Source organism: Sus scrofa, chromosome 10, assembly GCF_054392235.1.
Source record: "Sus scrofa isolate SSC_HxYL_T2T_F1_AM1 chromosome 10, Sscrofa_HxYL_maternal_Yorkshire_Landrace_v2.0, whole genome shotgun sequence".
In the NCBI taxonomy this organism is placed as follows: Eukaryota; Metazoa; Chordata; class Mammalia; order Artiodactyla; family Suidae; genus Sus; species Sus scrofa.
The window spans coordinates 10809858-10836767 of NC_139392.1; the positions used below are offsets into that span (position 1 = coordinate 10809858).

Below are 26910 nucleotides of genomic sequence, written 5' to 3' on the forward strand. Positions count from 1 at the left end.
CACTGCAAGTGTGAGATGAAAGACGTTACAGAGAGTGGAAGGAAGCTTTTCAAATGTCAAACATTGAGTGGATGGATGTAAGCATATGACACCTTTTTTAAGGAAAGTAAGTTTGGACGGTCTGAAAAGACAAGTCTCACGCTGAGCACAAAGATCCTGAAGATAATGACAGATTAAAACATTTACTGCCCACTTCAGCTCTAGTCCAAAAGGCTCAAGAACCCAAAACTCTAAATCCCATCTTGGTGGAAGTTGCGCAGGGGTGACCTGGCCGGGTGGGTACAGTTGAGGAGCGAATGAAGGCAGTGCTGTCAGCCAATCGGATGCGAGTTGGAACAAGTACTAAGAGCAGCAAACATGCAGTAATTATCTTGTAATTACCATTCAGTGGTTTATGATGCCCTTAACTCGTACAGTCGCCTCATAACCGAGCATCACTGTCCTCAGCATGTAGTTGCGGAACTAGGTAATAGGTTAAATAACTCGCCCAAGTTCACAGCTCATAAGCCAAGTCCAAGCTCCGTCATAGAGCTCTTCAACACAACAGCTCTGCTGCCTCGCACTTTAGATGATCTTAACGTGTTAGAGAAAACGAGATTCTAGAAATTAGTATGGTCTTACAGGAAATGAGATTCTAGAAATTGCACTTTGGGGAAAATAGGCATCTTGCATTTTTTAGTCTCATTTACTCTGCCAGTGGGAAGTAGGGCTAGATACACCTTTATCAGAAAGTGATGCCCTCTTGGCATCAGCAGTTTATGTAAAGGCTTTATTTTGGCTGCTGCTGTCAGTTTATCATACAGTGTACTACTAGAGGATGTGTTAGAGATCTCGTTTGAGTATATCTGAGAGTTAGAACTTTGCTCTTGTCTGGATGCTGTAGAAATGGAACAACAAACTATTGGAGTGGCATCCAACAATTTTATCTATTGGGACATGGCTATTGCTCCTTTTATACTAAAATCCAGCATATTTCCCATAGCTGCTGGTTGTTACCTAATGACATTAGATGACTCACAAAAGTGTAAGTGCTGACATTTTTGCTATTAAGAATTTAGATACCCAAATTATACTTTCTAAATGAAGACTCGATTTTATTTTTCCACTGGGGGGGAAAAATAACAAATCAATGGAAAGTATTCTTGAGGCGAAACTTAATTACAGTTTTTAAAGAAAAGGTTTTATAGCAAAATGACACTATATTTTTACTAGGCTGTGATGAAAATACCCAGAGAAAATTGAGCGAGTTGGTTTTCTTCAAATAGCAAGTTGGAAGACATACCACTTCTCTCCTCTAGGTGTCATCATTTAGGCTGTCATTGAATTAACTGATTCCCCCCCCCCCCCCCATTAGTTTCTGAACAAGCAGTGCAACTGGGGTATTGACGCCATGTAATTGTTACAACTTGTCAAATAACCAGGTTGACCTTGTAACTGACAGTTGTTTCGTGATCTTAATTAATTCACAAATAACCCTTTCAAACAAACAAACAAACCCCCAAACTGGTTATTCCCCAAAACCAGGTGGGCAAAATCATTTTTGTGTATTGCTGAAGTCACTTTGAGTCACAGCACAAACCCCCCCCCCCCCCATTTCTGGACTTATTTCTTTGGCTCGTGATAAACAGCTTTGCCATTTGCTATAGGAACTGGAAAGATACTGCCTTTGTACTTGACACAGAGGTGTAACAAAAAAATCCAGAAAGAAACCAGAAATTGAATCTTGATCACAAAAATTTTCAAGTTAACACAACCTTTCAATTAGGTGACGTTAAATCCCCAGGTTTCGCTGGTTTTGTGCTGCGTTTACTGTTTCCTACACAGGCAAGATCAGCATGTGAAAGGTCCCTGGTATTAGGGGATGGGCAGTAGCAAACGACAGGCACATTCTGTTCTAGTTTTCTGTACCCTCAACTGGGAAGAGGACACTTTATTTTTACTTTTCAGATTCTTTATCTGTTGTTCACGTTCCAAAATTTAAAAATGGATTTGGCCTTGCCCAGAAGACAAGAAATACTTGTTAATCCCAGGGTATTATCATCTTCATCTTCTTCTTCCTTTCCGTGTGGGAGACGGGCTTTCACGGAGCTCCAAAGAGCCCTGACCCAGCGCCTCTCAGGGGCCTTGTTTAGAGGAGGGTGCATGTTTATATGAATATGCTAAAATTATACACGGAAGCATAGCTCTGATAGTGATCATTAGAACCTGCAGCACAGGCAAAGAAAAAAGAAAGCCTTGGAACTAAACAACATGCATCACTATCTCGACCAAGAGAAGGTGAACGTTTAACTGATGCTTTGTTACCAGTTCATGCTTTAAGGTGGCTTCATTTCAGTTTAACCGTTTGGGGCAGTCCTGGGTCACACCCACTGTCCTAAGTATTGATGAATAAACATCCTCTTCACTCTTGAAAGTACTCAGCTTTCTGTGATCAATGACACGGTCACCCTAGATAGAAGAACTACGTTTTTTTTTTCCTAAGACTTGAAGCAAACATCGGGAAACATTTGTGGCCCTTAGTCTCTGGTTTTATGAATCATAACTACCGGTATGGCTTTGCTTTTTAAAATATTTATTAAAATATACTTACATTTTGCTTTTAATAGTAAATATGTATTTACTATTTTTTCCTTCTAACATAAAAAAAAACCACGACATAACAGGTTTTCTTTGTATGTGCAATTACTGTTGCCTCTTTTTATTTTATTTTCTTTTTCTTCTTCTTTTTTAATTGCAGGGTTATTGTGGCAGCAGAAAGGCAGGTTTCCTTAAAATAGAAGTTGGTAACTTTGCTAATGGAAGTTTGCACATTAAGAATTTTACACAAACTGTGAAGTCCATTGAAATGATGGCAAACTCATTTAAAGACGGTATCTTAAGAAGATAAAAATTCCACTTGATGTCGTCGCACTCATTTTCCTTGTGTTTTTCTCTTATCATTTGCCCTTTCTTTTCCTTCCTCATCTTTTACTTTTAACTTGGTTAAAAGTCTCTGTCTCTCTCTCTCTCTCTTCCTTTCTCCCAGTAGCCTCATTCTGATCTCTTGCTTTGTGACGTGTCTGGGGACTGCTGGGCTGGCGGGGTCCGTGAGGCAGGAGTAGAAGTTCGGTAAAGGCAAGTGGCAGACCCTGCCCTAAAAACTAAGGAGAACCCTGCCGCTGGCTTGTTTTCATCCGCAGTAGCATTTTATCAAGCACGTGTCATATTTTGCCGGATGACAACTGTCCCCATAATATTCACTTGTTTACATCTGTCATTACGTGCTATTGATTCCTATCCGTCACCAAGTGCTATTTCAGTGGCTGAATTTGTCCAGGGGTAAGAAACCAGAGGCGCCACTTGATTTCGGTGGGCCCTGGGGGGGATGGTTCCCAGGCTTCCGGAGGCTGCCCCCCTGTTGGAAGTCTCCTGGAGCTGAAAATGTAGAGGTGGAAGGGCCCAGGGCCACCTAATCAGAGTTCCAAGGCTAAGGTCAGTGTTCCCCCGGAGAATCACCAAAGCGTGAGCAGCTTATCCTTTAAAATCTCACCGCTTGCTGATCTTGTTCTGTGCTGCCTTCTTCCGTCCCCTAAGCGCATCCCTTTATCTTTTACCACCTGATGCTCTCTTTCAGGCCGCCGCCTCCTGGTCCCTGTTCCCTCCTTTTCTCCTTATCACTCCTTTTTTGTTTAAACCTAGAGATGCAGAACGGAAACACTAGTGGGTTTTTCTTGGGGAAATCACTAACCTCTCTGGCTCCTTATTCCGAGAGCAGAAACTTGCAGAAAACTGCATACAGAACCCGAGACAACAATTATTACGGACCAAACATTGTTTCTGAATTGTGGTATCAAAGGCACAATTATAAGAGAGAACTTCAAAGGCTTTGGGTATGTTTTCACATTAAAGGGTGATTTGGCGTTTCTCAAGTGTAACCCTTAAGAGTAAAATGTCGTCTATTATGGGAGCTCTGTAGCTTTCTTTTCCCCACCTCTTGGTTTTTAAGGCTTGAAACCACTGTGGAAAGCTTTCAGAAGGGTTACAAATGAAGCTGTTGTTTCATCAGCATTAGGAAGGGCCTATTAGATCATAAACTCTTGTCTGTGAACTTTAGGGGTAAAACTCTGGACAGGGGTGAGCAGCTGTTTTGATATCAAACATTTGTTTAGCTTCTTGCAGGAATTCCACAGGAGTTAAGTGAACAGACCATTAACGAGCAGAGACAGGCTAGCGGTGGACACATCTGTATCCTCTCCACCGCTCTGATCTGGAAAGCAACCCCATTTTAGGGTATTAAATAAAATACCAAAAGTGTATTTTGTTGTCCTCTCTTCCTATGATGAGTAGGGGCCAAATATCATAATGTATAAAATACTTTAAAATACCGGTGCACATCCCCTAACCTGGGAGCTTCCGTGTGCTGTGGCTGTGGCCCTAAAAAGCAGAAGTACAATACCAGCGAGCATGTGTGTAGAGAAGCTGCTGAGAGGCATAACCATGGAGCAAATGCTAATCAGCACCTTTCTTGGCTTCTTCCTTCTCTTTACACCTGAGAAAGCGCGGACAACGCTGGTCCCTGAAGACGTGAGAGGATGCAAAGATGGTAGGTACCATTCAATGAGCACCTGCTCAAGGCCAGAAGCTCTCAGGGTATCTTGTGTGAGTTAATCCTCACGGTGCTGTGGGTACCATGTGTCCGCCCCATGTCACAGATAAACTAACACAAAGTGTCTGGGTAACTTAGCCAGGATTGCCAACCAGAGAGTGACAGATATTGGAACCCAAGAAACCTGGAATCTGGCTCGCCTGCCTCCTTGAGGCCATCTAGATGGTCTTTGTGGGTTAACCACCCTCTTAGCATCGGGTTATGACAAGCCCGGGAGACCGCTCTTGAAGGCTTACCTGGTACATCTTCAAAGGACTGCCCACCTGAGAGGCAGGAAGGGGCTCCTTCTGTCCGGCGACAATCAAGTGCCTATCCTCAGCCATACCAGACTTTACCCACCCTCCCCGTCCCACCTTCCTGGGCTTTGGGAAATTACAAGTAGCCTCTTTGGAGCAGGCCGGGAGTGGGAGGGATTGTAGAGTAAGCGTTCAACAAAGAACAGATCCTGGGCCACAGTGTGTGCCTTTGGGTTGGGGAGGGGTGGCTGTCAGGAGGATGTATGGCTTAAATTGTCTTCCCGGAGGTGATGTGGCTGGCCCGTTGCTGCTTTGGCCCCACTCTAATCTGAACCCACTTAACCTCGGGTGCCTCTGCATTTATCTCAAGAAGGTCCGTCTCCCTGGTTTGAAGGGCGACCGAGGTAACCAGCCACGCTCCAAAGCCACATCTCCCCGCAGCAGCTCTAGTCGGCAGCTCCTGCTTTACGTTCCGAGATTGGCCAGGTATAAGGACATTCACTTTCCCCCATCGTGTAGAGCTCTGTCGCAGTTCTCAGACTCCATGCAAAGGGATGACAGCTTGGTGAAACTACTAGCCCCATAGTAGTGCCTTTGGACTATATATATATACATTTACATTTTTTTTTCTTTTTAGGGCTGCACCTGTGGCATATGCGAGTTCCCAGGCTAAGGGTTGAATTGGAGCTGCCTCTGTGACCTGCACCACAGCTCATGGCAACACCCGATCCGTAACCCCCTGAAGGAGGCCACAGATCGAACCCACATCCTCAGGGATACTAGTCAGGTTTGTTCCCCGCTGAGCCACAATGGGAACTCCCTGGATTGCATTTTGCTTTGGTTGCTGGAATGGTAGCTGGTTGTCTAACTGCTTTCCGGTTGCTTCTATCTGAAACTGGCCTCAGGGAAAGGAACGTGCTCATGCTGATTTACACATAATTTTCAGCATCATTCAGAAGTGGGCGGGAGCGCTTCCTTTATTCTGGAGATTTCTCACGTGTTTTAGTGTGTGTGGGGGGGAATCAGTGTTCAAGGGAGTTTAGGATATGCTGGGTTAAAAGAACGGAACATGAAAAAAAAAAAAGAATGAAACGTTTATTTTCTGTTAAGGTTCTCAGAATCTTGACGCTGATGATAGGCAATAAAGTACCTGTATCTCCAAATTTAATGTCACCGCAGAACTGTTTGTCAGACTTAGTCTGGTAGCACTGCTTCCTAGAAATACGTCGTGGGTAAGTGCAGACAGTGGATCCTGACTGCAAAATCCAGCTCTGCCTCTTCCTCTGGTCTTGAGAGAACAGGTACTCAACCTCTCTGTACTGCAGTCTCATCTGAAAAATAGAGATAATAATAATACCTCGTTTATAGTGTTGTGAAGATTAAATGTATATAGTGTTGTGAAGATTAAATGTATATATATATAGATATATATATATATCTATATATATGCATCTATCAATCTACCTCAATTCCTAAGTATACTATGTGTTAGTTACGTTATTATAAATATTCGGCCCCCTCCCGACTAATGACATAGGCCCCATACAGACGTAAACTTTAAATTCTGAAAGTTAGAGAAAGTTCCTGGTGACCTTTCTATAATAAAAGGGCCGCCTGAACTGGATGATCCTACGATGGCTTTGCGTTTGGGGGGAACCTCCACAGTCTCCAGTTTAAATCATCTGTCTCGTCCGTGTGGCTGCAGTCAGGAGGAAATGAAAATGTTGACTTTGAGGAACTAAAGGTAAAAGAAAAGAAAAAGGGAAAAGTGAACAGGGGCAGGACTTATTTTTGGGTTCCGCTCGTTTGGACTAGGTGGAAACAAAATGCCCGGTTAGGAGGCGGGTGTGACAGCAACATCAAACACTAGCAATTCCTGCTTCCTGGATATATGCTGTGGAAAGAATGAAGAATGCTTGCTGAAGTCTAGCTGGGGAAGGTGAGGACAGAGCCATGCCCAGCAGGGACTCGGGCGGCAGCCAATTCAGAGGCTCTCCATTCAAACAGTAACATAAACAAACCCGCTTCATTCTGCAGGTACAGAAGAGCGAGTTCTCTTTTTCGCCCTTCCACACTCCAGTGGGGGCCTAGGCTGTAAACAGAAAAGCGCAGGACGATGAGTTCCAGAGCAGCCCGGGGCTGTGGACTTTGAGAACATGATCCACCAAAAAGACAGCGGAGAGTGGGTGCCCTGTGTCAGGGCTGCCCCGGCGCCGGATCCACTGCTTGGTGCTCATTTGCAGAGAGACAGGGAGGAGGGAGAGAGCGTGCGTGAGCACAACAGGAGGTAAGACTTCCATTCTAGAGCAGGGGACTCCATCTGGGAGGCTGTGAGTGAGCCACACTCAGTAAAAATGGGAGGCTTGCTCGCTTGTCCTTCACCCGACGGGTCCAAAATGACTATATAAAGCAAATGCCATAAATCACCGCTGTCAGGGCGCACACTCCACCTCCTCCGTCCCTTCCCCGCAGCCGTCCTCGTTTCCACACCCCCTCAACGGTGCAGCGAGAGCTCGTGGTCTAAGTAAACGAGAGGACTTCTGACTGTAATCCTAGCACGTCACTTTGTTGAAGGCAAACACGTGGTTCAGGGAGAACTTATAAATCTGTCCTCCCAGGCAGGATCGTGATGTTATCTGCTGGCAGCAGAAGGTTTGCTCCGAGGGGAGCTCCAAGACGCTCCGAGGAGAGAGGGGGGAGAGAGAGAGAGAGAAAGAGAGAGAGAGAGAGGAGACGAGAGGAGAGGCAGAGAGAGAGAGAGAGAGAGGCAGGGATTCGGAGACCAAGAGAGAGGCAGCGAGAGATAGAGACGGAAGGAGGAGGCCTGGGGAGAAGAGGGATGGAGAACCACCTAGGATAACGGTCTAGGGAGGCTTCGGGGACCAACCGAGGGGCTGCCTGGCTGCAGAACGGAGCAAGGCGAGGACCTGCTGCCGGCCGCCAAGTGCCTCCCACCCTAAGCGGGAGAGTCCGAGTGGGCGAGAAGGCAGGCGAGGGTCGGGACGGGTGGGCTCCACGGGATCCCCTTGGCCACCCCCGTAGGCATAAAGCTGCCCGCTCGGCGCGTCCGCGGGGGGTGAAAGCGACGGCGGCGGCGGCCGATCGTCTGTTGCCGGGTTGGCGTTTGGAGCGAGAGGAGAAGGAGGAGCAGAAGGAGGGAGCTGGAGGCCGGCGCGTCCGCCAGCGGCGGCGGCAACGTGGAGTGACCGGGCGGGTCGGCGCGCAGCTCCGGGAGCAGGATCCTCGCCGCCTCCCTGCGCGGCCTCCTCCGCGGCCCCCGCCGGACCCCGCCGAGCGCCCCCGCCTCCCCGCCGCGGGCCGGGCTCGCCCCCCGCGCGCGCACTCGGGCGCGCGCTCACGCTCACACACACACACATACACACTCACACACGTGTGCGCTCCTCTGCTCCGGAGCTGCTGCGGCTCCTGCTCTCGGCGCCGCCGTGGAAGGCAGGGCCGCGCCGCTGCGTCCTCCGATCTATAAACTGGAGGCGGCCTCGGCGGCCCCCTGACAGCGCTCCCCGCGCCCCTCCCGCCGGCGCGCCCGCCGCCAGCCCCGGGGCCTTTTCATCTTCCCTTTTGGCCGGAGGAGCCGAGTTCAGATCCGCCACTCCGCACCCGAAACTGACACACTGAACTCCGTTGCCTCCTCCTAAATTTATTTCTGCCTAATAGCCACTCGTCTCTTTTTTTTCCCCCGGTCTCGTCGCTCCAAGAAAACTTTTGCTGACTCCCCCAAGTGAGGGTTCCCCCTGCCCATCGCATATTAATATTTCCACTTGGGCAACGACTCGCTTTTTCTTTTGAAAGGAATTCAGGCAAGATACCTTTTTCTTTCGGACATTGACTCTCGATTGTTTGCAAAAGTTTCGCATTAAAAAAAAAAATCTACCCGACCGGTACTTTGAGAGTTGTTGTTGGTTTTTTTTTTTTCTCTTGCATTTTTTTTTTTTTTACTTTTTAAAAAATTTTTTTTCCACCTTTAAAAAAAAAATGCACTACTGTGTGCTGAGCGCTTTTCTACTCCTGCATCTGGTCACGGTCGCGCTCAGCCTGTCTACCTGCAGCACGCTCGACATGGACCAGTTCATGCGCAAGAGGATCGAGGCGATCCGCGGGCAGATCCTGAGCAAGCTGAAGCTCACCAGCCCCCCAGAAGACTACCCCGAACCCGAGGAGGTCCCCCCGGAGGTGATTTCCATCTACAACAGCACCAGGGACTTGCTCCAGGAGAAGGCGAGCCGGAGGGCGGCCGCCTGCGAGCGCGAGCGCAGCGACGAGGAATACTACGCCAAGGAGGTTTACAAAATCGACATGCCGCCCTTCTTCCCCTCGGAAAGTAAGTACTGCTCCTCGCTGCCGTTCCCCGGGGCTTAGCGCTGCCCGATGCTTCCAGAACCGCCGCCACTCCAGGGATCGCCCTGCCCTCTCCCGGTGCCCGCTCGCGCTTTCCCCTGCTCCCGTCCTCCGTCCCACCCGCCTCCTTGTCAGTCGTGTGCTTGAGGACGTTAGGCTTTCAAACGTGGACGTGCGACTTTATTTTCTCCATGTGTCCCTTCCCCCCACGCCCCGTCCTCTATAAGGCGGTATTATTCCCTTTTTCTCCTCCCTGGAGTTCTCGACTCGGCCACCAGCTCGGAGTCAGCCCTCCTCTGTCAAACCCGAGGCGCTCCCGGGGGCAGAGTTACACCGGGAAGCCTTGGTGGGTTTGTTTTCTTGGCTCCGATTGGCTTGGAGCCCGCCGATCTGGTGCCCGAAGGGTTAAAGAAAAAAGTGGCTCAAAACTAGCCTCTCCGGAAGGCGCCCCTTTCCGTGCCGACCTATCAGCTGATTCCCCGAGCCTTCTCCATTGTCTCTAACTCCCCGAAAAATGTCAGCATCGCCAAGACAAAACCCGAGTCGGAGCTCCGTCCAGAAACCTGCCTCCTACCACTCAGTTCTTGAACCGATTGCCTTGGCGAGGTGTTTACACCCCCTCCCCCAAGGCGAGATCGTGTAACTACGTCGCCTTTGGATTTCACCTGGGCTGGTAGAAGGGGCAGCTTCGTTTCTGACGACGTTTAAAAGGGGTTTTCCTTCACGTTATTTTTCAGAGTTCACTCAAACCTGCCTCCTTCCAGTCACCGGTGTAGCAGATCCTTTTTCTTAGGCGTTTATCGTTTGTCTTGCTCGCTCTGAGCTCCCTGCAGTCACTTGGTTGCATTCCTAAACCTCAGCGTAGAAGACAGCCGATTTTTTTTTTTTTTTTTAAACTGGCTTCTCTGAGGACAGTGTCCCCAGAACCAGCTGGCATATAGTAGCAAGGGGAATGAGATGATTGATTGTGGGGTTCCTTGGGGGGAAGGGGGCGGTTAACTCAGAATTGTTTCCAAGTTCTTTAAAAAAGAAAAAAGGAAAGAAGCAGCAGCGTCTATTGATACCTGAGAGGGTTAAATACCAGGAGGAAGGGGTGGGGGTGGGGGGGAGGCTCCAACCTTCGCTGATTCCAAATCCCAAGTCGTCCACTTTTCATTGGTTGCCCATTTCTCTCCGCCTCCCCTCGCCTTTCCTTGCCCTATATACTCGCTGGCTGCCTTCACAGAGTCTCTGTGTCTTGCTACAGAGATAATATGGCCATTTTATCCTAGGGAGGTGCTTTTTTTTTAAAATAATTTATATTTGGCTGGACAAGCCGTAGTTGCCCGACCTGATGGTCCCAGATTGTCAGCTCAAGTATCCGAACCCCAGCCTCCCCAGGCCACCTCTGTTTTGAGGAAGCCTCTCCTCTTATTGCAGAACAGAGCAGAGCCGAGGCAGGAGATCCGAGCAAGCAGGATGATTTTATTACTGTGGTTGGGACACCGTCCTCAACAGTGGTGATGAACGCTCTCCATCCCGGTGATGGGGGGTGGGGATGGGGAGTAAAGTTTTCTACCTGGGGTGGAGCCCAGGAGAAGTTAGGAAAGAACGTCATTGTAGTTAGTCCAAAACCTTGAGACCCAACAGGGAGCTGAGCTGAGTCCGTTTGCTTTCTCCAGCACGTGCATCTCTTCTCCTGGAATTGGGGCAGGCTGGCAGGTATGTTCTGTAGACCCTGAGCCAGCTGCCCTTTCAGTGTTTACCTGCAAGAGCCCTGATGAACCGCCAGCCCTGTCATAACACAGAAGAGGTCTCATCTCTTCATCAGATAGGTGTGAACAGGGCAAGTTACCCAAGAGGGTGTTCAGGCTTTGCTCTTGCGAGCACTCTTCAGTCTGAAGAACCGAGACGGTCCAATCCAGGATCATAATCCTCACCAAACTGGAAAAATGCTCACATTGTTAGGATTTCAGAGGTTGGCATCTAAAATTGGTGTGTGGATTCCTTTCTGCATTCTCTCCCAGGTGCCCAGGAAATGAAAGCCTCTGATCGGTGCAGCCGAAATACATGCTCTCAGTTTTCTTGCACAGAATACAGGTTCCCTAAAGCCTTGAAAGAAGCTGAGGAGTAGAAAGCCTTCTTAATAGCAGATCTGATACTACTGTGCTAGGACTGTGGATAATTTTATAGAAAGTAGGTTAACTGATTTTCCAGCACTTTCTAGTTATACTGGAATATAGTGAAGCCTTCCAAAAAAAAAAAAAAAAAAAAAAAAAAAAGGAAGAAAAGAAAAAAAAAATCACTCCACCATATTTTTAAAGGGCACATTGAAAGTACAGCATTGGCTTTATACACGGACTTTTCCTCCTGACTTTTAACTCGATCCTTACTGCAGTGGCTGTGCCGAGGGAGTGTGCCTGTCATTTCTTGAAGTGAACCCTCGGAGGGTCGTAAGCATCAGAGATGAAGGCATGAGAAAGATCACTGGTTCATTTTTTTTTTTTTTTTTTTTAACCACCAGCTGATTAGCGTTCAGGGAGTGACTTCAGCTTAAATATTACAAATATGCTCTAATTATACTCAATGAGCTATATATCATTACAGATTGTTGATAGTCCTTTGTGGGACACTTTATATAGTTCAGACTAAATATTTTTAGCCATGCAGAGTTCTAAAAGTAAAAATATAAGAGATATTGTATATGCCTTCAGGCATATTTTGTTTTAAATATTATCCTTGGCCCAGGGTGCTATATAAATCTAGTAAATATGAATAGAACTGGCCAGGTGCCAATCTCCTAGGATGAATTCTAGTCGAGAAGGTATTTATGGGATATAAATAATACTGTGTCAACATTTGAAGAAGGGGGTCTGATTAGTTTCGAATTTATTCGTATTGATCTTTTCACAGGCTGTTAGTTGAAGGCTCAAAGTGGCGTTAGGCTCAGGTTTACCCATCCTTTACCCAGGGGGCATTAGTGGACTTCTCGTCTTTTGGACCATCCATTTGAACTTCGAGGCACATCTATTCCAAAGACACTGTACCAGGCTTTAGACCTTTAGAACGTGTGACTGCTTAATAGAGTAAGAATCCAAATGATTAACGATGAAACTATGTAGGAGCATGGACGGTCAAAAAAAGGGAAGAGACAAAAAGTTTCATTTTTTTCCTTTGCCCTCGCTTTTCCATTGCCACACATCAGGCTGCTGTCGTGGTGATTGTGCTCACCCCCACCCCCCAGGGCACATTGGCAATCTCCAGAGACATTTCTGGTTGTCATGACTGGGGGAGGGGGCACGTTGCTAACCATTGGAGAATACACAGAACAGGCCCCCTCTCCCCCCACCCCATACATCAAAGAATTATCCAGCCCCAAATGTCAGTGATCCCCACGTGGAGAGGCCCGGTAACCCCGGGATTTATTGGGGGTTACGGAATTCTGCCAGTAGTACCATCTCAAAAGTAATAACCCACAGAGAAAACCTCTCAATGGTCAAAAGGACAGTAAAATCGAAGAGAAAGATAATCAGAAAGCTTTCTTAAAGAAGTGGGGGTATGATTTAGACTCGCTTGTATGGTGTACACGTTATAATGAGGCTCCTAAAGAGCCTAAATTAGAGGCATCAAAACCTCCCATTCATTTAGCCTAAGTAATGCTGCTGCCCCACCCTTTCATCTCAGTCAGCAGCAAGGTGCTGTGTATCAGGACAGAGAAAGAGAAGCGAGGAATTTTCGCAGACTTTCTTTGCAAGGAAAAGAAGCAGCTCACGTTCATGAGGTGTCTGCAAGGTCGGCCGCCAGAGGAAGTGAATAATCACATAGGTGTCTCCATCAGGTTGAATTAGAGACACTAAAGCACACGGCCTGAAACATCACAGTGAGGTTCCCTTGCAACGGTTTCACATAAATGCTAAACACTGAATACCCAATACCGAGCAATCTCTCCTTCTAGTTCCTCTGGAGTTTTCCTAGTGAAATTGTAGAATGTGGAATGGCTACCAAGAGCACTGTGGTTTGGGGGGACTGTGACTTAACAGTCTATTCATGGATCTATCTTTCCGTAGACCCGTGGCTGGACTCTTGGCCAGCTGCCCAATGAAGGAAAATACTAGCAGTTGCTGGAACATAGTGATATTTTTGCTTGATGTTCAGGAATTTCTGTTTCTTTCTTTTTTAAAAAATTACAGTTGATGTACAATATTGCGTCAGTTTCAGGTGTTCAGCGAAGTGATAGGGGTTTTGTTTTTGAAGCTTCTTTGTGTGGATGTGTGAGGCAGAGGGAGAGAGAGAGGTTCAAGACAGACTTGAACCCCTTCCCCGGACTTCCATGACGAGTGAGTTGTGAATCCACAACAGACCAAACTCGAATTCCCTCATATCACCCCTTATGCTAAGTCTAGTGCCTAATTGTGGTTGCATTTAACTTAGGCCATGTTCTCGGCTAGGATATCCTCTCTTTTCTTTCCAAATACTAGGAAAAACCCTCAAAGATATGTACCGGTCATAACTGAAGCAGTTGGGCCGTCTTTGTTGCCAAGAAAGGCTAGTCGGTCGGCTTCAAGCCTCTCCCGAGGAGTCCCCACCGGATGGAGGCTGGGCTTGGTGAAGCGGGAGGGGCGATGGGGACCAGCTGACCTGGCAGAGGCTCAGGGAGCCCTGGGTGTCTCCACAGCGACCCCTAGGGTCGACCGAAGGAGCTGCACCCTTTGAATGACGCCTTCTCCCTGGTGCAGAGATGCTGATGTAACCTAGTCGCAGCATCTTTCATACAAAGATAGGAAAGGATGACAGATCATTTTTCCTAGAGGAAACTGAGATGGGAAAAAAGGCTAGTGACTCACTGTTGATCCCATATCGAATCTGGGTTAGAGCAGAGGAGGTCACGACTCCTAGGCCTTTGCCCAGAGATTACAACACACTTCAGGCAGCCTTTTTAGAGGGTTAGGGAAAATAAGGTGAAAGAGCCTGGTCTCGGGAGAGGTGTGCAAGTCCACCATCGAGGCGCGACTCTGGGAGTCCCCTCCCTCCCTCCCTGCCGCCATTCCCAGCCCTTTACAGGTTCAGAATGGAGGTGAGCTGGGAGCAGAGAGGCTGCAGGGTGGAACTCTGGAAACAGCCAAGTCAGCTCTGCTGATGGAGCATTTCCGGTCTTGAGGGTTTGGATGGGCTCCCTCTCCTTAGGCAGCCTTTCTGCTGAAGGGTGTATCCACTTTGCAGATTCTGAACAGCTCCATGAACTGTGCCTCTGGCCGAGATAAACAAATGTTTCCATGGGCATTCTGAAACCACATGGTGTGCCTTTGTTTTGTTAATATGCTTTAAACAGAGCTAGTTTTTAACCTAAGAATTCTGTGTTCTCCAGGTATTTCACATGTAATCACACGCTGGGGCTTCTTTGATGGGTTTGTTTAGACTGAAAAGCTCATTTCCATCCTGCCTTTGGGAAACATTCATATCATTTATTTTGTTTCCTTTCTAACCTCTGATACCCGGAAGTCAAACTCCACTGCCCTGAGACCAACGCCTTGCTTCCTGGATTGGCTTGGTGGCTTCAATTCTGCATAAAGCTCTCCCTTGACTTCTTCCCCACAGTCTCTGAATTGCCTTCCGTTCTTCTCTCTTCTGGAACATCCGCTTGTATGGTGGTGAACTTCGCTGAACCACGCCTGCATTTCTTCTCTTGTAATGATGGAGATGCTGGCTTCCTAGGGTTGCAAAGGACTGACCAGGACCTGTGTCAAGAAGCCCCACCCTCTGCTTCTGGCACCTAGTAGGCTTTTTTTGTGTGGCAGCTGTGGTGTTTGGTGCACCGTTGATTTTTAGGGTGCACTCTTATTTCATGCACCACTAAGAGAGAAGGATCACTGACAACGGCTGTAGTGTGCCACCTATTATGCATGAGATAGTACAAAGAGGTATTTTAGGGAGATCCTGTTGTGGCTCAGCAGTAATGAACCCGACTAACATCCCGGAGGATGTGGGTTCGATCCCTGCCCTCGCTCAGCAGGTTAAGGATCCGGCGTGGCTGTGAGCTGTGGTGTAGGCCGGCAGCTGCCGCTCAGATTTGACCCCTAGCCCAGGAACTTCCCTATGTGGCACTGCTGCCTAAAAAGCAATACATACATAAAAAGATATTTTAGAGCCCTTCGAATGTGATGGGAAGTGATGCTCCCACCAGCCTCCCGCAGTGGATCTGTTTCCCTGGCTCACTCCCATTGGTCCTTGCCTGACCTTTGCCTCTCTGGGGACAGAGACTCCGCGGGGCTGGTGATCCACCATGCTGAGCACGGTCTAGTCCTCATGCAGGACGGCCTTGAGAATGTAGGCTTTTTCAGTACGATTCGGATACTGTAGATCAGATCCAAGCAAGACCTTACAGGGTCTGGCCCCTCCTCTTTGCTCGACGGCCCCTCCCCCTTGCTTGGCGCCCCCTCCCAAATCCGCCCCATGAAAACTGTGCTCCAGCCAGATCACCCCCTTTGTCTGGACCCAAAGGGAGCATTTATTTCCATTCCTCCAGGCCTCTGTTTATGTCGTGCCTTCCACTTGGCGATCCATCTTTTAACACCTTTCAACGTCCTTCCAGGTTTAGTCAGGGCTGCGTTCCCTGGTGAACCCTTCTGTCGTTTTCCTCGTCCCGTTTAATTAGCTCTTCCTCTGCACGCTCACAATAGTGATACTCATCTCTAGCTCAACCTCTTTTCTTTCGCTGTGTCCTGACCTGTCTTCTTCATTGGTTGGCGAACCGCCTCCGAACAGGAACCCCGTCTGACTTACTCGGTGTCCTTTTACAGCGAACTGTTTTGCTCAATCAGTGCTTAATACAGGAATGAGCGTTTCCCTTTAGAGAATAAGGTGGAATCACCAGAAAGAAGGAGGATCTGAATTCAGAGCGTTAGGACCAGGAGATGTGGAGAGACGGGGATCCCCGGTGTCCTCAGGGAAAATGTGCCTGATGGATCCTGCCCCAGGGCTGCAGGCAGCAGGAGCCTTCCCAGAACCATCCACTTCCTGTTTCCGGTTTTGCGGATAAGCGTGAAAAGAAGGGCGCTGATGATGATGATGAAGCTAAGCCTCTTGGGGCGCATATGAAATATTTCACATGGGTGCACTTATTTAATTTTACAAGGGAAGCTAGCCGGTCCTTCCGTGTTCCCCGGGACCTTCAAGGTCGTGGACAGAGCTATTGCCCTCAGTGATCTCTTACCAAAAGTCAGACTTTGGGGTACCGCAGATAATAGTGGCCCTAAATAAAGACCGGGGAATGGAGAGCCTGACTTTCCTTGCCCTCCGGCAAGATGACTGGACACATCCATGAAGGATTTGGGGGACCGTTGTCTTCTGGCAGGACTCACATTCCTGGAAGCTCTGCCTTCTCTTCCTCCCGAAGGACATATACTTTTGAAGCTTTTCATACAAGCCTGGGTTTCTGACACGTTCCACTTTTATCTCTGCACTTGGTTGATCGAAAAATTGTGATTCACCCAGTCTCCTGGCCTAGATCTTGCACTGCCCCTGTTTTCTTTGCAGAATTCTTGATGCATTCGATGGCTTGGGGCTTCGTCTTGTCTCCTGCCACAGATTCATTTATTGGGGAAGACAGGGTGGTGTTGACCAGGGAGCACAGACTGGAGAGTCAGGCAGACCCAAATGGTACAAGGAGGAGGACAAATAAAAGGGAACTGCACCGGCGGACTCTCAGGCTGAAAGGGAAGAGGCAGCTTCAAAGATAAGAAGTCCTGCGCCAGGCCTGTGGCAGTTGTTAAAACGTGGTCTTGTTTGAGTTAGCAGCTTGGCTCTCTCGGTGCAGGTTATTAAAACCGCCTCGTCAGTTGCTCACTGCTGAATTCCGATCTTGGCTCTGCCATCACTGGCTTTATGGCTGGGTTGAAGCCCCTTCTCTGAAGCTAATCCTAATTTCTTGTAAGAGTGAAGAAGATAATACCTCCCCCCTAGGGCTGTAAAGGCCTGATGATGACGTGTGCAAAGAGACGCCTCGTGCAGCTGCTTCTGGCACTTAAATAGGCTCGCTTTGCAGGGCGGCAGCTCCTCAATGAATTCTCAAACACCGCTGATTTTGTGAGGCCCCTCTATGTTATATGCGACTAGGAAAGGAATATCATTGCCCATCGAGTGTAACCTGCGACTGATGATAAGAGAGCATTGGTATTATAGAGGTACTAAAATATGGAAAACGTGTGAAATCACATTCTGCACACATATTTGTGGAACGGAGGACAGGCAGTGCATGTGCGCCTGGCAGACTTGTGTCCTGGGAGCACACTGAAAAGGAGCAAGTGGGGGCGTGTTATCTGCCCTCAGAAAACTTTAAGAGGCTCTAAGTTCCATGTGGCTCAGCCAGCTAAGGATCCGGCATTGTCACTGTCACTGCTGTGGCTTGGGTCGATACTGCAGCGCGGGTTCGATTCCTGCAGAAGTTCCCAGGGCCAGAAAAGCAACCTTGCCCTCCGGGAGCTGCCCCCCGACTCTCCTTGTTGAACAAACAAGAGCCTCTACCTGGTAATATGTAGCACCAGAAGCAGGAGGTCCGCCTCCTGTATTCCTCCAGCCAGAGTTTCTTGCTGTGCCTGCTCAGTGCCTTAGTGTCCAGTCTTGATTTTTTTTTTTTAACATCTTTTTCAAAGGGCATATCCATTTTTAGGGGAACATGTTTGAATTATTTTAACTGATCTCTCTAAATATATGAATGAGTTGCATAGCACTCACCTTTTTATCTTTCTGGGCCAGAAAGGCTGAAGTCCAGCAAAGCGGCGGGGGGGGGGGGGGGGGGGGAAGGCGGGAAGAATGTTATTTGTAAAAGGCTGCCATGCAGGAGGGGCCTCTGGGTCCCATGCTTCTGGGCTGGGTCGAGCCCTCCTCCTGGGTCCCTGGTCGCTCATCTCCTGGGTGAGATCCAGGCTGAGCCAGGGCAGGGAGCTGCATTAGACCTGGGGAGCCCTCATGTTACTTCCAGGACTCGGCACCTGCCCTGGCCCTTTCTTAGCTGATGGGCCATTCATTTAAGCACAGACTTAGCAACAACATGCCTTTGTGGGGAGGACAGATGGGAGGAAGGGAAGAGGGTGGTGGGGGAGCCACTACAAAGGGTTTGAGGAGGAATTGAAACCTTAGGAGGTGATCTCAGAGGACAGAATCCCTTTAACAGGGCAAAATGCGGTCTGCCTGGGACCGAGTTAAACCCCTTCCTTGGTGTGAGAAAGCCCGGCTGTCTGAGAGGAATTGAGCTGCCTGGATGTAGCATCTGTTGGAGGAAGGGAAAGCCTCGCGGTGCCCAGAAAGCTATTCTTTGGGGACCAGCCCCATCCCTTCATTCTCAAAACTGAGCCCTTGGATTTGGTTCTGCCTGATAAGTCAGAAATGCGGGGCTTAGATGTTGCTTTAATCACAACAACTTGGGGAACTTCAAGCACATGGAAAATGCTTTCTGGATGTTGCAAAGCCCAGACCTTCTGAAAATAGTTCAGATGCATTTCCAGCCTCCCCCCGGCAGCTGCTGGCGCTCCTCCTGGCCTGCTCACATGTCTCTGTCCGCAGAGAGAGGGTTGCTCTACCTCCGGCCTTGCCGGCTGCCTCCGTGTTGGTATTTAGGGAGCAGGACCTTCCCGAAGACGAGACGCGGTGTTTCCAGAAGGAGAGTCGGGGGCAGCTCCTGGAGAGCGAGGCTGCTTTTTGGGGGGAGATACTGTTTGTTTCCGGAAATGGGAAGTGCTGGCGCGTCTCTGCCGTCTCAAGGAAGGAAAGAAGAAAACTGTTGTGACTTGGCCTCTGGCTCTGTTCATCTGCCCTCCTCTGTCCAACCCACACCACGCTGACACACGCACCACATCTGCCCTGACAAGCGAGTTCACACATCGCTGCTCATTCATAACTTCAGGCTGTGGTCAGAGTGCTTATTTGTCACTTCGTCCCGTAAACGAGAACGCAGAGTTTGGTTTTGAGAAAGATACTGAACCAGTCCCAGGTCCACTGGTCTTTGCTGATCTCTGAGGAAGCACATCTGAAAGGGAAGGCAGTGTTTGGTTTGGTTTGGTTTTAATGCATTTGAAGAGCGCTGAAATATAGTCTTGCCCCTTCCTGGGAATTTGCTGGAAAATATAACCTAATTTTTCAGCTTTGGCGTTGTCTCAGGATTGGTAACTCAACACTTCTTAGACCCAACTCATCAGGATTATTCCTTCTAGATCATATGTCGCGGTAACCGTGCCAGTCCTTCCATGGGGGGGTGTTATTCTTGGTTTTTTTTCTTTTTTTCAAAAAGTCTTAGTGGCGGATAGTTGAGTTACAAGGTTGGCATCGTTTCTGTTGTATAGCAGAGGGATTCAGTTCTACATGGACACACATTCATTCTCTTTCAGATTCTTTTCGCACACAGAGGATCGCAGAATATCGGGTAGAGTTCTCTGTGCTAAGCAGCAGGTCCCCCTTGGCCAGTCACTCCACCTGCCTCCGCGTGCATGTGCCATCCCAGACCCCCCAGTCCCTCCCTCACAGCGCAGGCCATATTCTTACTGGGTCATTTATTTCCTTATCCATGGACTTCATCTCATTTTCACTTTTGCTTTGACAACTTAATGAGCATACATTAAGAAACATCGGGGCTGTTTCTTCTTGCTTTAAAATGAACTCTTATAATTAAGATTCTGGCTGAGAAAGGCCATCCCCCCCCAAAAAAAAGTGGATGACGTATTGTGATTCTACCTTAGGAGAGAGAAAAAAAAAAAATCACACACTGAGGACTGAGCAGAAGATGGATGCTTTTGTAGAGGAATGGTACCTCGAAGGTCTGGCAGGGCCTGGTGTGGGGCCGTGTTTCCACATCCAGGGCTCTGGACGTTAAGGAGAGGGAAGCAGGGGTAGGCGCGCTCACCTGCAAGCAGCCGGGCAGAACGCAAGATGAATCAAGGCTGTTGCGCCCGGTTCTAGGGCAGTGGTTCGTACCCTTGACCTTAGGGTTGGCTGTTGACTCGTCATTTTGATCTGATGCATAACTTGGTCATTGATTTGGACTTTCTGGTAGCATCCAGCCTCAGGCTGGTAAGTGAGGTCCGGGGGGGGGGGGGGTGTCCCTGGTCAGACCTGTAAGCCCAGCCCCGCACAGCCACTGTGTCACCTCCTCTGCTTGTGCTTGTGTCTCCTCTGTGGGATGAGATGGTAGCTGCCGGTTGGCCAGGGAGAAGGATATATTTCAGAAGAATTCCACTGTCAGAAAACATGACCATCAAGAATGAAATGATGTGTCCAGGGTCAGATATAATTTTGTTAATTCTTTGGCAGTCAGACCCGGATTCTAGAAGGAGGGTCTTGAGCCCAGCTGACCCCCGAGTTTTTATACGTGGGGGATCAGCCGTTTGCCCTTTCCCAGTAACGCTTGCTGGGGATTCTTGGAGGAGAAACTGGCTATAGTCTGGTGCCGGGAGGGAGTGACAGTGCCCACTTAACAGAAAAGCTGTAATCAGAAGAGAGACCTTGGCGGGGGGCCGGGGCGGGGCGGGGCGGGGGGAGGGTGCTGCTGAGAAGGGGTTGAGGCAGGGACCGATTTGATGTGGGGTTCACTGGAGCATTTTTCGTTACATTTCATTCCTTCTAAGCTATCGTTGCAGCGAGAATGGCTTTCTCTCCATCTCAGAGAAGGGATGCTGTTACATACCAGAGGACCACTGCTTACTCAGAACAGGCAGCCCTTATGAGAAGGTAGTTCTGCCTTGATCCACCTGGTCGGGTTGTTCTGAGGTCTGATGAACATTTGGAAAAGGCCTCTCTAACCTCTGAGTTATGAAGTTATAAATCCAAGAACCAGTGGTTCTTGAATTTTCCCAAAAGAATCACCTACAATGCTCTCTGCAGACCCCGAGCCGTTGCCGCCTCCCCTCTGTCCAGATCATCATTGAGCACTTTTAAGGTGAGCACCTGAAAACCCGCATCTTTGCGGAGCTGGCCAGGTGACTTTCAAGCAGAGAGTTTAGACACACACTCGGGAAACGCTGTGTCTTTTGGCTTTGTCGCTTTCTGTCTTAGCTGTGTCACCCCAGGCAGAGATGAGTCTCAGCACTTGTAAAATGAGCTTCGGCGTCTCGGAGCTATTTTGTCAATGACCCAAGCAAAATTTTAATTCCAGGACCGTTTCTGTCTTAGGACTTTTGTGAGCCATCATCCCCTGTTATCAACGAGCGGGCGCCCAAGTACATCCAAAAAATGATTGTTCTTCTATGACCATTAAGGGCTCAGATGTTTCATAGGGTTTCACGTTTTCAAAAGCATTGCGCACATACCCCAAACCCCACTGATGGGAGAGCGTTTATCCACACCGGAGTGTGACTTTGAACACACAGCTGGTTGAAACCTGATTTTTAAACTAACAGTTACTTTCTTTGGCTTAACGCATCACTCATAATATCACTTCTATCTCCATCCAACTCACGGGCTTAACTTCTATTTTTTTTTTAAATCATGGTCTTAAACTTCTGAGGTGCTGGATCAGCCTCAGAGCACCCGGTCCCTTGGCCCTGCTTAAAAACAAACAAAGCAAACAAACAAAACCCAAATGAACCCAAAAAGGGGGCAGAGGGAGGAACGCAGGGATTTTAATCCTGTAACGTTATAGCAGAAGGAAAGTAAACCAAAGACGCCACCTGAGCACCGCGGGTTGGACATGACAGATGACAGTGGTTGGCTTGCCTTGTTGCCACACAGGCGTCGTCGACCTGGGTGACCTGGGGTGATCCAGGGTCTGGATCCTGTTAGGAAAATCATCCCTCTTTAGCACCACGGCATCCACTGGCCTGAAGAAGGAGCTGTTTCCCAGGAAAAGGAATAAAATCCCCCCAAGCAGTGCACAGGGCCATGGCTGGAAGAGAAACTACGGCCAGCCAAGGCGACACCCTGTCTCTGCCTGTCTCGGGGTCTGTTCCTGGAGATCTTGATTTCAGCGACGTTCCAGCATCTCTTTGTAGAGGTCGGATTGGACTGAGCCCCTTGGACAGACTGTTTATACCCCATCTGGAGCTTCCTGTCTTTGCGGACGAGGGATGTGAGAGAATTTTCTGTCTGCGAGGCCGGGGCGAGGGCTCTCAAAATAAACAACATGGTTGCTTGGTGGGCAGAACACGTGTGAGCAGATGTCTACTGGTCACAGCATGTGGTGGCAGCTTGGTAGCTGCGACTTCCCAAGACCTGGGTGTTGGGCCGTCGTCTTCCGGGCCACTGAGGCCATGCAGATCCTAGCATCTCGGTTCAAGAGGGTGCTGACTGGCAGGTGTGGTGCGTCCGCATCCCTGGGGGCTTGTTAGTGGGCTGAGTGTCGGAGATGGTGAGCTTCAGGGCCTGGAAGGTCTTCCTTATGTGTTTTCAAATTGGGAGATGAAGGTACAAATCTGCCTCTGCAAAAAAAAAAGGAGGGTAGGGGTGGGTAGGGGTTGGATCCAGAAGGCCTTGGTCTTTGTCCAAGGAAGTTTTCCTGTCCAGTGTGAAAAGGGGCCATTCTTCAAAGACACGCCCTAGATGAATGGACAGTGCATGGATCTTGATGGGGTGTCAGGAGCTGGGAAAGAAAGCTATTCATGCAGCCTCAGAAGGCCATCAGGGATTCATCTAGCAAGTGAGTTAGGTCACCAATCGTACAGGGTTCCTTGATCACTTTTATGTGTCAGCTTCTTTTAAATATCTTGTGTCACCCTTCCAAAAACCCCCAGGGAGCATGATGAGAGTTTCGTTTATAGAGACAGAGGCTTGGGTAAAAGCAAAACACTTGTCTCGGGATCCCGAGGGAACCAGCGACGGGGGTGGGGGGGTGGTGTCCAGTGTTTACGGACCCTACCGCAGAGAGGATAGCCTTGGAACACCCAGCAATGTTTTCTTTGCAACCGAAGGTCTTTTTTGGTGTAGCTTCTTTTATAAGAATATGATGGGCAACAGACAAGGTGCAGGGGCTGCTGTTACTTTTTTTATTTATTTGTTTTTCATTTTTTAAAGTGTGATGGAATTATCAGGTCTGCTGTGCAGCAAAGTGACCCAGTTCTGCATGGACACACATCCATTCTCTTTGAGATTCTTTTCCCACACAGATGATCCCAGAATATCGGGTAGCGTTCTCTGTGCCATTCCTTTAAAGGAAGCAAAGTTCAAAACTTCAGGATGCCGTAACTATCACGGAAGATAGGTTTAATCCATTCCAAGGAACCCTAGGTTTTTCACCCACCTCGAGCCCATATACACTGGGATTTTTGAGTTTTCATGGGTAGCTGAGAAATGATAACAGGTGATTTTAAGAAAACTAAACTTGAGGCGAACCAAACAAAAAACAGAGTTTTCTTCTTAATAGGGAGGCTCTCTTTTGTGAAAAAGGTTAAGGCCTTTCCTATTCACCTTTAATATAGGTCAAGTATTTATTTCACCATTTTGGTTTTTTTTTCTTTTCGTCGTTTTAGGGCTGCACCCATGGCATATGGATATTCCCAGGCTAGGGGTCGAATCGGAGCTGCACCTGCCAGCCTACACCACAGCCACAGCCACAGCAGGATCCGAGCCACGTCTGTGACCTCCACCACAGCTCATGGCAGCGCTGAATCCTTTACCCACTGAGTGAGGCCAGGGATCAAACCCGCAACCCCATGGCTCCTAGTCAGATTCATTACCTCTGAGCCCCCCTGGGAACTCCCCATTTTGGTATGTAAATTGTACATGGTTGTCTTCACCCTAGAACGTGTTCGAGGGAACACTGAATTCACAAGCCTGACTGCTGGTGAAGGGATAAGAAAAAAATCCGGGGCGAGAATCCACATCCCCCTAGACCCTGCCTGCCGGTCCCCTGGCCCTGAGTCGTGGGGACCTTCCGTTTCCGGGGAGCCATAAGTACATGTAGCGAGACCCTCTTCGACGTTGCATCTTTGTATAGCTCTGTACGAGGCCTCGCCTCGGTCAAATAGCTAATGACTGTGCTTTTTAAAACTCCTAGCTGTCTGCCCAGTTGTTACAACACCCTCTGGCTCAGTGGGCAGCTTGTGCTCCAGACAGTCCCAGGTGCTCTGTGGGTACCTTGGTGAGTACACTCGTCTGCTTTATACCTCATTTGACGTAGCCAGTCCATCGTGAGTGTTTGTCTGCTGGGGGGACCTTGGCAGAGGCTAGACAGACTCCCCGAGGGCAGCCTTGTCGCTGCGCCGTCCCACAGGGGCCCCCGGTTTTGTAGTCAGAGTTTAGATGAGAAACCCTCATGAAGGCCTGGGAGCCCAACGCTGACGTGACTGCGGTGTGGGGGAAGGAGGGGGTGTGGGCATTTGGGGGGTGCACCCCAGGGGTTCCAGGGTCATTTGACACGTGGACCTCTCGGCCCCCCGAGAGGGTGCTTTCTGGAGGGTGGAACAACCTAGTCAGAATGCCAAGGGTCCTTTTGGGGGGGTATCTTACTTGAATCTATGTTCCTGTTTCCGGCACAGAGCCATTGCTGGAACTGGATGTTCTCTCCTTTGAGGTTGTGGCGGGAGGCCTATGGGACACGTCTGCCGTTGCTGTGATCTGTGCCCTGCATCTTGCTGTTCGTGGGCTGCATGAGCGATGGGGGTGTCACGGTCAAGGCGCCCGGGGGCTTGGCCCTGGGAGCTTACCACGTGCTCATGCTGCTTCGCCCTGGCCCTCCGAACAGGTGCAGGCTCCTCAGAGCTACCCAAGCCGGAGGTCTCACCCTTCCTAATTTGGAACCTCACTCATTTCTGCCAACCTTTATGGAGGCCCATGTTTTATTGGATGCTGGGCAGTGAGACCGCAGCAGAGAACAGGTCTTGGGTGATCCTGACACGCGAGGCCTCTGGTGCAGCTTGTTCCCTGATCCTTGCAGAGGCCATGAGGCTGGGACTGTCACTGGTGGTGGTGGACGCTGCATTTTGGAGCCCCTGAGGAAGAGTGCGTGTTCCCGGTTCTCACGATCGGGGGAGGCCCGAATAAGGCCAATTAAGGACAAAAGACATGTGTTTATTCTGTCACCCAGTAGCTGTCTAATGTCCTGGGCTCTCCTCCCGTGCCTTTACCATGCCTCACCTTGCTTCTCAGGAATCAAGGAATCAGGAAATGAAATAGCTTATTGACGGTGTACAGTGGCCTAGACTGGGCTTCTCCCCACCCCCCAAAAAAGGAGTTGTGGTTGTGGCTCAGTGGTAGTGAACCCTACTTCGTATCCCTAAGGACTCGGGTTCCATCCCTGGCCTCTCATTCTCGTGAGCGGCGGTGTAGGCTGGCAGCTGCAGCTCCGATTGGAACCCTAGCTTGGGAACCTCCATACACCTTGGTGCAGCCCTAAAAAGACAAAAAAATAAAATAAATAAAATCAAGATATCAAAAAAAGAAAAGAAAACCTGATTCTATTGAGAATATACATTTACTATAGTACAGATAGTACAGAAAGCCTCGGAATGACTAGAAGCCACCAGGGGAATAAAAAGAGTGAAACGCTGGGCGTTCCCATCATAGCTCAGTGGTTAGTGAACCCAACTGGCATCCATAAGGATGTGGGTTCAATCCCTGGCCTCGCTCAGTGGGTTAAGGATCCGGCATTGCCGTGAGCTGTGGTGTAGGTCGCAGACACGGCTCGGATCTGGTGTGGCTGTGGCTGTGGCGTAGGCCAGTAGCTACAGCTCTGATTCTACCCCTGGCCTGGGAACCTCCATGTGCTGTGGGTGTGGCCCTAAAAAAGACAAACAGACCAAAAAAAAGAAAAAAAAAAAAAACCCAACAACAAAGAGTGGAGCATCTAATCTGTGCTTTTAAAGCTCCCTTTTGTGAGAGGGATTATAGTTAGGTTTCCAGCTCTACATTTCTGTTGTATTTCACTGTCTAAAGCAAGGAGTTAATTGTGTGATTTGTTTTTTGTTTTTTTTCCTCACCAGCCTTTTGGAAAAGACGAGGGCAGGGGATGAGAGAAGGAGAGCCCTTGTTGACTAGCCCCCACGGCCCTGGTGCTTAAGCCTCGTCATCCTAAACTTCCCCCCTGGGCGCCGGGGCAGGGCCAGGAGCAGCACCCCGCTTCTCAGGAGACGGTGGGCTGGGAGCGCTAACGGCCTTGGCCTTGGCCTTGGCCCTCGAGCCCTGAGAGGGGCCAGTGCCCAAGTCTGACTTCAGGCCTGGTCCCCACACCCTCCACCATGGGGACCCCAACCTTTTTTCTTTTTTCTTTTGGTTGGTCTTCTTTTTGCTTTCCCTTCGGATTCCCGCCCCACGCATTTTCGCATCCTCTTGGATAATCTTCCTACACGGCGGATCAATTTCCCTTTCCTCTTTCATCCTCGCAAGCCGGTGGGCGGGGAGGGCGGCCTCCCCCAGCTCTGGGCCCCCCGACACGCCTTCCCACTTGGGGTTACTGCCGGTCGTTGAATGGCTGTGCGTTTCCCTCTTTCTTTGGTGAGAAAACACTGGGAACCCACCCTGCTCCTCCCGAGCCTGGGAAAACCAGGAGGGCCCGGGAGGGTGAGGAAGAGGAGCCAGGCGTGCACGGCTTCCCGGACGGTGGGAGGCTCTCGCGCCCCACCCAGCTTCCCGCCTGGGAGAAAACCCCGCCGACCCTTCCAGACCTTCCAGGCAAGACTGCTGAGCAGTGGGGCTCTGCAATTTTTTTCTTTTCTTTCTTTCTTTTTTTTTTTTTTTTTGGTCTCTGTTCTTAGAAATAGTAATTGAGTAAAAATGTAA

General features: G+C 49.2%; 1 protein-coding gene across 7 annotated transcripts in view; it reads left to right on the plus strand.

Annotated features, from left to right (window-relative positions):
* Positions 1 to 7542: 7542 nt before the first annotated feature.
* TGFB2 (transforming growth factor beta 2) overlaps positions 7543 to 26910 on the plus strand; it is a 131137-nt gene continuing 111769 nt past the window's right edge. For 3 of the 7 annotated variants that reach the window (XM_084978906.1, XM_084978909.1, XM_021064298.2), the window contains exons 1-2: positions 7543 to 9220; positions 24191 to 24274. In XM_084978906.1, the coding sequence (XP_084835032.1) occupies positions 8875 to 9220; positions 24191 to 24274 (430 nt within the window). In that variant the 5' untranslated portion in view covers positions 7543 to 8874. 7 annotated transcript variants of the gene reach the window in all.